The sequence below is a fragment of the Amphiura filiformis genome, chromosome 12 (genome assembly GCF_039555335.1).
Source record: "Amphiura filiformis chromosome 12, Afil_fr2py, whole genome shotgun sequence".
In the NCBI taxonomy this organism is placed as follows: Eukaryota; Metazoa; Echinodermata; class Ophiuroidea; order Amphilepidida; family Amphiuridae; genus Amphiura; species Amphiura filiformis.
The window spans coordinates 41,556,433-41,568,431 of NC_092639.1; the positions used below are offsets into that span (position 1 = coordinate 41,556,433).

The window sequence follows — 11,999 nt, forward strand, 5'->3', positions numbered from 1 at the left end:
TTACGTTGCGTCCGAAAGCATCTGACTTCGTCAGGCATCTGATTGAACGTCTGACGTCACAACATCTGACGTCATCACAACATCTTCAATCAGATGCCTGACGAAGTCCGATGATTTCGGACGCATTGTAGCAAAGTGAGTTGCAAATTTTAGTTCCAGTATTTGATTTAATTTACAAAATAATAATACTATAGTCACTGGTAGTGGTAGTTAACAATGAGCATCAATATCTGTACTGATAATATTCATGTTTTTAAAACAGTTCATGTTTGAAATATTGATGCAGAGTAAATGAGTTTACTGTTAAATAACATGACCATGTACAATGTGTACCATGACTGCAAAAACAAGTGTTAATAGATTAACACTATTTGAGTAACACCTTTTAAACATCCACACGGAGCGACCGTTTAAACAAACAAACAAACCGTTACATGATGCAGTCATGTCTACGGTAGAATTCACCACGACCTTTGCAGGACTTAAACCCCATTAAAAGCTATTAAACCAAGATAACACTAATTGAAAACAGCTCAACTGATTAAATCAGATCTTCTCTGGTTAAATCCACACTACACCTATTTCTGTTTTACCTGTGCAATGAGCAATGAGCTGGTATTATAGTTTCAGTTGGGTGAACGATTATAAAGCGAACGCAAGGTAACAATACTGTGTGAGCTTTTGTTTACGAAATGAGACAATAGTCTGCTTATTGTTAACCAGCGTTCTTGAAAATGAGAAGCATAATGGTTGCAGACTTAACACGGTTTGGAAATAATTTCTTCATATTTTTTGTGTTATCTGTCGTTTACATATCCTTCCTAAAACACAAAAGTGCGAATATTTCCAAACACCTTAATTAGCTAAAAATTTAGGACATGTTACAAAACTATATTTTCTAGAATTTCAGAGAATACTTTAAATATTGGCCGGTTATTTTTCACACAGTGACGTTATAGGCAATGTCCTATTACCTATAACATACACTAAAACACCAAAGTGCGAATATTTCCAAACACCTAAATTAGCTAAAAATTTTGGACATGTTATTTTCTAGAATTTCAGAGAATACTTTAAATATTGGCCGGTTATTTTTCACACAGTGACGTTAACTAGGCAATTGCCTATACTTCTAACATACACTACTTGTAGAGGTCACGCGTCAATTGTGAGAGCTCTGTGTATTGTGTATAGGAAAACGGACATTAACTGCAGTATGAATGCATTTTGTCGTAATATTAACAATTGTGTGTTAAAATATAAACACAAATGTTAACGGTTAACGTGTTTAAAAAGTGTTACTCAAATAGTCATAATGAGCTGGTATTATAGTTTCAGTTGGGTGAACGATTATGATTCGAACGCAAGGTAAAAATACTGTGTGGAGAGTGTTGTTAACGTGTTAAAGCGTTTAAACGTGTTAAAGCGTTTAAACGTGTTAAAGCGTTTAAACGTGTTAAAGCGTTTAAACGTGTTAAAGCATTTAAACGTGATAAAGCGTTTAAAAATTAACATCCTCATTTAATTAATATCCTCATTTAATCATAGCGTTAATGTGCTAATAAAAGTGTGAAAGTGTTAATATTTTAACACACAATAATATTCTTTGAATAAGTTCATCAGGACTGATATAATTAAATTAAATATCAGATTATGTTGTTCAAGTCAAAGATTTACTCACGTTTCGAGACGTAAACAAACGCGGTGGATCGGAGAGATTTGGATCAGATAAGCGGGGGACAACGTCATCAATCGCGATCTGGAACTCCTACTCTCATCCCCAGGGTCATGTATTGATTTACTGCAAACAACTGATCACACCCTGGGGATGAGAGTAGGAGGACCAGAGGCGATTGATGCGGTTGTATCGGCGCATTTCTGATGAAATCTCTCTGCACGGAAGATTTGTTAAAACGTGAGTAAATCTTTGGACTTGAACAACATAATCTGATATTTAACACAATAATATTGTTAATATTTTAACACAAATGTTAATATTTTAACACTAAACAGTTTAACGTTTTTGCAGTATGCTAGCTTTATTTCTGCAGTGCTTGCGGTGATACATGAACATGTATGTTTCATATTTTGGATTTTACCAGAAATTATGCGTATGTTTTGTTTTTTTGTCCATTATTTATAGTAAATAAAAGTAATATTTGATATTGTGTTTTCTCAATAAGATTTTCCTCTCTTACAAGTAACTCATATACATGTACAATTATAATATAATTGTAAATGTTAACATTCATGATAGGCCCACAGTAAATATGAACATAGAAGTTTATCATGTCATGATGTATCATGTAAAAAAAAAAATGTGCATACAATGTATGACTTTTTTCATGATGGAACCCAATGCATTTTTCATAGGGAAAATATGAAGTTTGTGTAATCGTTTTGTGAAAATATACTGGTAGTATACGAGTGGATATTTATACGTAGTGGTAATAAAATGGATATTGAAAATATTAAAGGGATTTGTAGCAATTGGAGTTTGCAGTTTTGTTAATTTACCTAATTTTGAGAGATTTTACCTTTTTTGTATATTCCTTCAATATAGTGCCGTACCATTCTATAATAGAATATCTTATACATAAATTAAGAGTGTAGGCCTATCTCAAAATAACGTGTAGGCCTACATGTATTGTGTATGGCATAATTATGCCCTGCTGAGTGGGCCGTCGCTAGACCATTCTCAGGGGGCTGTCGAGAAATAAATTTTGCTGCATGGTATATGGCCGGATTTACCTTTTGCTGGCCCCTGGGCACGGCAACATATGATTGCTATCCTGGCTCTTCGGACAGAAGACACCTCACCCCACAACTGTAACGCAAGTTTTTTACAAGCTGTCACCAGAATTCCTTTACCCGGAAAAGCGAACGAAAATTTGCCATTTCAATTTCATAATTCAAAGGGGGATGTAGGCCTACCGGAGTCACCTAGTCAGGGGACAAAATGGCCAAATCGTCCCACTAATCTGTTACTAAAAGAACATTCGAGACAATTGCGCGCAAAGCGCGTGAAAAACAATCAATTTAAATGCTAAAATGAACAAAATTGTGGTCTTTTACAACTGCGTAGTCCTACTGCGATGGCTGTGTGCATGCAAAGTTAAGATAATTATACAGGCTGTATCAAAATGATTGGTACCCATCAGTTTCCAGTGGTATGGATATGACTGTCACATCAAAATCCAAGATAGGATCGACATAATTTGTTGATTTATGTGATTAACAGTCATATAACTATCCATTATTATGGTCATTTCAAGAAGATCCTACGTTGCATTTGGAAGAAGCAGGCTTTTCAATTACCATTAAAACTAATGGGTACCAATCATTTTGATACAGCCTGTACAGCGTCCACGTCAAACACCCACTCTGTTAATTTTCAACTGCGCAGACGGCGCCGACAAATAACCAAGACCTATACTTTATCTCCAGAGCAGCACAATCACAATACATATCATACACAAATTATTAAAACAAAATACCCCTCTCACCCACAAAACACCAATTCCCATGCATATAAACATGCGACAATTTATACAACTATATATACCCCTGAGAGGGGTATTCTATAGTTACTCCCAACATGGGATGGGATGGATGGGGTGGATCTGTGTGAAATAGTAAAACCAAACAGACAGAAACATTAAATTGGTCTCTTACAGCTTCTTACATGTTGATAGAATATTCAGTAAGCAAAAGAATCAAAGGCCCATTCAGTGATTTGCTCATGCGGACGATCGTAAATATCATCAAAATTCAGATTTTGGTACCGTTGTCATTGTCATAGATGTGCGAACATAGCCTGCTAGTGGTTCAGCCGAAAGCCATGTATTTAAAGCCATATTATAACATTTGCTATTGAGGACGCCCTCACTGATTTTTTAAAATTCATTTTTTTACACGATTATATTGTACTTTATTAAACCAATATACCCTGCAAAAATCAAGACTCTAGGTGCTGTAGTTTTGTGAAAATCCGAGATTTTGAATAAAGCGCCGGAACCGGCGTCTTATTATTACGATGGAATTATTAGTCGAACGCATACACGATGTTCATAACACACAGTCATGACAGTACGTTACATGGCATGCGGGACGGTGATCTACACAACAAAGGGTCGTACCACAACATGACCGAAGGAGTGGTATACGTATTGGCGACATACGCGCTGGTAGTAAATTCCAATTTTCTTTGCTTTGCCGTAGTTGTTCGGCTCAAAAATAAAAGGGATATATCTGACAGTAAAACTAACATTTTATGTCAAAGAAATGCTAATCTATTTTGTATGATAATGTTATAATATTGCTTTAAGACAAAATAAGGCATTTACATGAATCTGTAATTTATATACTGACAGTATATAAATTAGTCACGTGTATTTGAATGGGGCTTCAACTTTGTCAATATTGCTGTTTTCTAAGGGTTTTTTTGACCGAATTATTCATTTAAAAAATACCAAATGACAATTTGAATGACTAATCCTTCACTTTTAAGCAATTTATAAACAATTAAAAAATTTTACACTCTCGATAGGATCACGGAATGGGACTTTAAGGTACCAGTTATGTTCACCACTCTGACCACTGTATATGATAAACAAACACAAACAAGTCAAATTAAAACAAGCAGTCAATACCAGTACTCTATCTCTGATTTAAGAATTTAAATGTTGAAATTGGTTGAGAATTTTTGAGACCCCCTTTTAAAGCATTCGATAAAAAACAGGCCCCTATACTAAGCAATGCCAGTAGGCAGATAGGCTTACTGTTACGTTAAAGTTGAATGACCCCAGGCATGGACTCGGACTTGGCTCAGACTCGACATCCCTCGGGACTAGAGTTCGGACTCGGAAACAAAAGGACTCGGACTTGGCTCGGGCTCGGACTCTGATACAAATGGACTCGGCTCGACTCTGGTAGGACTCGACTCGGGTACAAGTCTAGCGTGTTTAAAAGGCTCTATAGAAGAGCTGCTAGATAAATGCTATTCATCCATCTGTTTATTGGTTGATTACCATTCACTATTTTTGCTGTCAAAACAAAAAAAAAGGTTGTCTCAGGAGAAAAAAGGCACAATGTGTGTTTTTTTTGTTTTGTTAATCGTTTTTATGTTTTCAGAAAAAATTGCTATTATTATTATTATTATTATTATTATTATTATTATTATTATTATTATTATTATAAAACATTTATATGGCGCTCCACAAAGCACAGAGCGCCTTACAAGAAAACATATACAATATCAATTCAAGCAAATTATACAAAGCAATTACAACAATTGAATATAATATACAAAAACAAGCAGCAATACTAATCTGGATAAAGATGAGTTTTGAGCATGCGCTTGAACCCAGACACCGCTGACTCCGCCTCTCTGATCTCAGTAGGGAGCTCGATATTTTGGGCGCACCTATGGCAAATGAAGCATCCCCAGCCTTTCTAAAAGAGCGAGGAACCCAAAGGCGGGTGAGATCAGATGAGGAACGAAGTCGAGATCTGAGACCAAGCGCAACACTACTATTCAAGAGATTATATGCGGTACGAGATACCCACCCCACCTCTTGGACGGCCGCGCGGCCTGGCACACGTACTTACAGTATGTCCAGCACGCGTAATTTTTTTCTGTAACTATAACGGGACGCAATACGATAACACATAGGCCTACATACATGCAAGTATAAGGCTAGATATAACACGAGTTTATTACCATTATTATTGGTATTTCCTCTTACTTACTAAAATAAAAAGAAATTTACTAGAATTAAAATTTTAAAACGGTTTAGCTGGAGTTAGAACCCACACTCTATGGATTCATAGTCCACTGCCTACACCACTGTGCTATGAGTCGTTTTGCCAGAAAGGTGTTTGTTTATCATACTTATTGATTACGGAATAAAGTACATACACACTATATACTATTACTAATATATTATACTAATAAATACGTATATAATCTCTTACCCCCAACCTAACCTCCACCCTTACCCTTACTCTTACCCTAACCCCCACCCTTACCCTTACCCTAACCTCCACCCTTACCCTAACCTCCACCCTTACCCTTACTCTTACCCTAACCTCCACCCTTACCCTAACCTCTACCCTTACCCTTACCTTTACTCTTACCCTAACCTCCACCCTTACCCTTGCCCTTACCTCCACCCTTACTCTTACCCTAACCTCCACCCTTACTCTTACCCTAACCTCCACCCTTACCCTTACCCTAACCTCCACCCTTAACCTTACTCTTACCCAAACCTCCACCCTTATCCTTACTCTTACCCTAACGTCCACCCTTACTCTTACCCTAACCTCCACCCTTGCCCTTACTCTTACCCTAACCTCCACCCTTACCCTTATACCGGATATACTCTTACCCTAACCCCCACCCTTACCCTTACCCCACCCTTACCTTAACCCCACCCTTACCCTAACCCCCACCTTTTCCCTTACTCGTACCCTAACCCCTACCATTACCCTAACTCCCACCCTTACCCTAACCACCACCCTTACCCTTACCCTAACCCCCACTCTTACCCTTACCCTAACCCCCACCCTTACCCTTACTCTAACCCCCACCCTTACCATAACAACTATATACTATTACTAATATACTAATAAATACGTATATAATCTCCTACCCCCCAACCTAACCTCCACCCTTACCCTTACTCTTACCCTAACCTCCACCCTTACCCTTACTCTTACCCTAACCTCCACCCTTACCCTTACTCTAACCTCCACTCTTACCCTTACTCTTACCCTAACCTCCACCCTTACCCTAACCTCCACCCTTACCCTTACTCTTACCCTAACCTCCACCTTTACCCTTATACCGGATATACTCTTACCCTAACCCCCACCCTTACCCTTACCCCCACCTTTACCCTTACTCTTACCCTAACCCCACCCCACCCTTACCCTAACCCCCACCTTTACCCTAACCCCCACCTTTACCCTTACTCTTACCCTAACCCCACCCCACCCTTACCCTAACCCCCACCCTTACCATTACCCTAACCCCCACCCTTACCCTTACCCCCACCCTTACTCTAACCCCCCACCCCACCCTTACCATAACACCCACCCTTACCCTAACCCACACCCTTACTCTTACCCTAAACTCCACCCTTACCCTTACCTCCACCCTTACCCTTATTCTTACCCAAACCTCCACCCTTACCCTTACTCTTACCCTAACGTCCACCCTTACTCTTACCCTAACCTCCACCCTTGCCCTTGCTCTTACCCTAACCTCCACCCTTACCCTTACCCTTACTCTTACCCTAACCCCCACCTTTACCCTTACTCTTACCCTAACCTCCACCCTTACCCTGACCCCACCCTTACCCTAACCCCCACCCTTACCCTAACCCCACCCTTACCCTAACCCCCACCCTTACCCTTACTCTAACCCCACCCTTACCCTAACCCCCACCCTTACTCTTACCCTAACCCCCATCCTTACCCTAACCCCACCCTTACTCTTACCCTAACCCCCACCTCTACCCACCCCTACCCCCGTAGGGGGTAGGTGGGGTAGGGGTGGGGATAACTTCCGGTTTTTGAGAGCAGTTTTGGGACACTTTGACCTCTGACATATCGGGAAATTGACATAATTATTATTAATTTACTTATTATTGTCATGATGTTATCATTAAAAATACTTAAATAATTTATAAAATAATATTTTTTGTATAAAGTTTGTTTTAATTATTGTAAAACATTTTAGCTTATATTTTGTACGTACAAAAACCCAATATTTTTTAATTTTCCCAATAGGTCAAAGGACAAAGTGTCCCAAAACTGCCAAAACTGTCCCACAATGCATTGCAAACTTCCAATGCCGATTTGGCTTATTAGGGCCTACATGTAAGATTGGGACATGGCCTTTGTGAATACAGCACAAATATGCCAAAATAATCTGGTTTAAAATAATCAACCAAATTCATTATTATTAAATCTCACGACAAGACTGTTTAAAGTGCAACGGTAAATTCACTTCAAAGTTGTAACTAAGATAATGCTAATTAAAGCCATAATGTGTGATTTGCTCCACAGCAACGCCCTCAATTTTTTTCTTCGAATTTCTACTTTTTGAACCATTGTGATGGCCATTGGTGTACAACTGTACATGTACATAAATGCCACGTGAAAGACTTAGCCTGAAGTGCTTTAATTACAGTAAAATTTAACATTTATAATAAAACCGGGTATCCCGGTATTCTGAGCTCACCGATCGAGTGCGAAATGAATACATCGCCTGCTTGTGTATATAGAGGCCGTCAGCCTTTCGCCATCTTGTGGGTACAAATGATCTGCGTGTTCATGCATCAGATGCTACGCGCAGGGCGCAGCTTGCCACGCAACTGTTATCACGCGTTGATTTTGTTGTTCACGCATGCAGATCGAACGACCATCGCCGCGTGTACCCACAAGATGGCGGCATATTACGTCACGCTGACGGCCTCTATTGAATCAGTGACGTACCGTATAAACTGTATGCATATCGCTATTCGTCTTATACGTCTTGTTTGAATCCCATCAGATGCGTGAAGCTCCCGATAATCATGATGATAATAATCGCCGAGCTAAATACACGCATCGTAGGCGCTGGAATAAAATACCAGTTTTCTTCGTTTTACCTCATTTGTTTGGCTCGAAATTAAAAGGGGACAATTAGTGAAACCTAACATTTAAATAGGAATCTATTTTTATGCAAATCACACATTATTGCTTTACAATAAATTTTACATACAAGTTTCAAGCGTGGCAAATACGGTTAATATAGACATAAAGAAAGTAGAAATAAACAGAGTTGACGCTGTGGATCCTGGGTAGGTTGGTGCTGGGCATTTTCCATCTAAACACTGCAACAACTTTTCCGCCTCTCTTTCACCACTCAGCTGAGCACCCAAAATATAACCATTATAAATTTCATCGGTGTGTTCCCCACCGAAAAACAGGCGACCGACATTTGCTTGCATTTTCTCGAAGTCTTCTAAAGACACTTCGACAGGCCAGTTGGAGTATGCACCGCGGTGAAGAGGGTTGCGGTTCCATCCTGAGATCAAGATATCTTCAGCCTCAGGAACTGCTTGTGTACCGTACATACTGCGTAAAACCTGCTCGATCTCCGCCTTGGTTTCTGCGTCTGACTGATCCTCAATACGGCGAGCCTCGTCACCGGAAACAAAAGCGGCTAAAATGTTTGTCCCATTTGGAAAAAGTCCTTCTGCTTCCATGTTCAAGAAAACAGGGTAATAACCACGACGTTCATTCACGTGGACGATCCATTCTTCGTCATCCCAAAATTTAGAAGGCCATTTCACGAAGATTTTTGTGAATGATGTCATGAGAAATTGGGAAAACTCCTCAATTTTCCAATTAGGAAGAGGTGGGTTGAATTCCACCAGCCTTTCTTGCATGACACCGAGTCCGAAAGTTACTAACGCGTAATCGCCGGTGTACACAGTCCCATCCTGGCAGGTTACTGTTACTCCATCGTCGTCAGAATGATCAATAGACATGACAGTTTGGTTAAGACGAATATGATTTAAGTATGGATCTTCTTGCATGAATCCAACTATATTGTTGAAGATGTATAAAAAGCCGCGTTGGTCTGTTACAAACAAAACGTCCTCCGAGTCATCAAGCAATGCTGTTGACTGTAGTGAGGTTACATCAGGTATATCAGCCCATTCAAAGTCGTAATCAAACCATTCCACGGCACGATCTATGGGCGTTTTTGGTACCCAACCGCCAAGTCTTAAGGCAGCTCTTTGAGACATATCAGGCTTGTCATTATCTACTATGTCTTGAGCAATCTCTGCAGCCTTTTCTATCGCAGCTTCTAGTCTTTCCCAGCTGGGATCAGATTCATCAGTGACATCATTACCAGTATCATTGATCATGACCATTGATTCCCAATCAGACAAATGTGTTTCCAAGTCGAGATCTTTTACCTGTTGTACAACAGTAGTGCCCCCAGGTTGGGCCCAGTTCGCACCTAACTCTACTTTGACGCCTGCAAATGGAACATTATGGACACGACCCCCGATGTAATCAGCACCCTCAATAACAATGAAATCATCCATTTCTTTATCATGCAAGTATTTAGCAGCTTGAAGTCCGGCAGCACCGGCGCCTAATATCAGTACCTTGGCATGGTTGTCATCATAGTTTCTTTTTACTAGATTCGATTCTTTCATCTTAAGTTCGGTAGCATTAGTAACATGAAAAAGGCATTGCAGGAACGCCATTAGAAGAAAAGGCACGACCACCATTGGTCTCTTCGCCGCAGAATCTCTAGAACTGGCCATTTCGAATCACCGGGACGCCGTACCAGAGAAGATGATTATTAAAGATCAACTTTCCTGGCAGTATACGTCCAAAACCACGGAATCAATTCTTGAATATATATAGACACAAGGGCGTAACTTTATTCATGCATATCGATATTACAGTACGACGGCAACTTCGTGACCTCTTTTGTTCGATAGAAATTTTTTACGGGTTGGTGAACACGGGTTACGTAACTAAATGTTGAAAATTTGGCCGGCAAACATGTTTTAGCGAAATAGCTCCAGAAATGGGAGACACGGGTCGTTTTTGCTTAAATTGTGTACCATGATCACGGATAAGATACCAAACATTTGTGCAAAGAACAAAAAACGAGTAAAAGTTGAATAATATTGAAAATAAAGAACCTTGAACATGTCCAAAGTGGCCGGGAAAATGAGAAAAATTGCATGTCACGATCACCAAAATGGTTATATCTACAACTATGAGCAAACGCCGGTCTTATGCTTTTCTGTAATGATAGATATTAACTAACTTGAGCTTGTATTAAATTTTCAGCGAAAATGATTGGTGGAACAATCGAGTCGTAGGTTGTAAAGTTATACTCTCAAAACGGCCCGTGTCTCAATCGTGCGTGTCCCGTTAGTGACAAGTGTCACTAGCAAAATAGCAGCCGGCCTTGTCATTATATCGAATAATAATCGTCAGAATCGTCCAGTTGACTCCAGTGATATTTCTTTATTCAAGTAAAATACTGCATTGACTTACAAAATATTGAAGTCAATATAAAAAGTAATATCACCTCATTTGACTGAACTTAAAGCAGTTTTAAAAATATTATTGTTGATCGAGTCCCTGAATGAGAAATAAGGTTGCAAAAGATACGAGTATGTTACAGCAGGTTGTGATGGTCTAGTGGTTGACGCCGTGGTTTGAAGTGCGAGAGGTTGAAGGTTCGAATCCTACAGCATTTCGATTTTTTTTTCTCTCTTGTTCTGTTAGGCCTATGTGCATGGTGTAGGCCCGTCAGTATTATGATCAATTAAAAATATTTCTATGCAACACGTTTGCAATGTTTTTCTTTATGCGTAGGCCTACATATTAAAAAATAAGATAGCGTCAGCCATTATTTACGAATTTCAAACCTGATATTTTGGCATAATATTATTTGTAATTTTTATACCGTTCTTACACCATACCCAGACATACACATAATTGGAATCAGCGTTTCGTTGTCTAGAGTAACTTTAATTTATAGAACACCACAAGCGGTCAAGATAAAAAAAATGCTTTCTTTCATTTTACCTCATTATTTCTGCTTCAAATGATCAGAAACCCTTCCTGAAAATTGTTTACTAATATCATAAATATTTTCAAAAAAAAAAAAAACTCGCTATGGTAGGGTTCGAACTTCCAACCTCACGCACTTCAGGCACGGACTTAGCCACTAGACCATCACAACCTGCTAACTTATTCTCGTACCTTTTGCAATGTTATTTCTAATTCAGTGTCTCGTTCAACAATAATCTTTTATAAACTGTTTGTAAGTTCAGTCAAATGGCTTGAAATTACGTTTTATATTGACTTCGATATTTTGTATGACAGGGCAGTATTTTGTATGAATAAATAAATATCACTGTAGTCAACTGGACGATCCTGACAATTATTAATCGATTATATGGACA

The 11,999-nt window shown here is 39.1% G+C and overlaps 1 protein-coding gene across 1 annotated transcript; it reads right to left on the reverse strand.

Annotated features, from left to right (window-relative positions):
* Window positions 1-8,489: 8,489 nt before the first annotated feature.
* Window positions 8,490-10,424, reverse strand: LOC140165374 (uncharacterized). The gene has a single exon (XM_072188696.1). It carries the CDS (start codon window positions 10,332-10,334, stop codon window positions 8,763-8,765), a length of 1,572 nt encoding a protein of 523 aa, XP_072044797.1. The 5' UTR covers window positions 10,335-10,424; the 3' UTR covers window positions 8,490-8,762.
* Window positions 10,425-11,999: the final 1,575 nt, after the last annotated feature.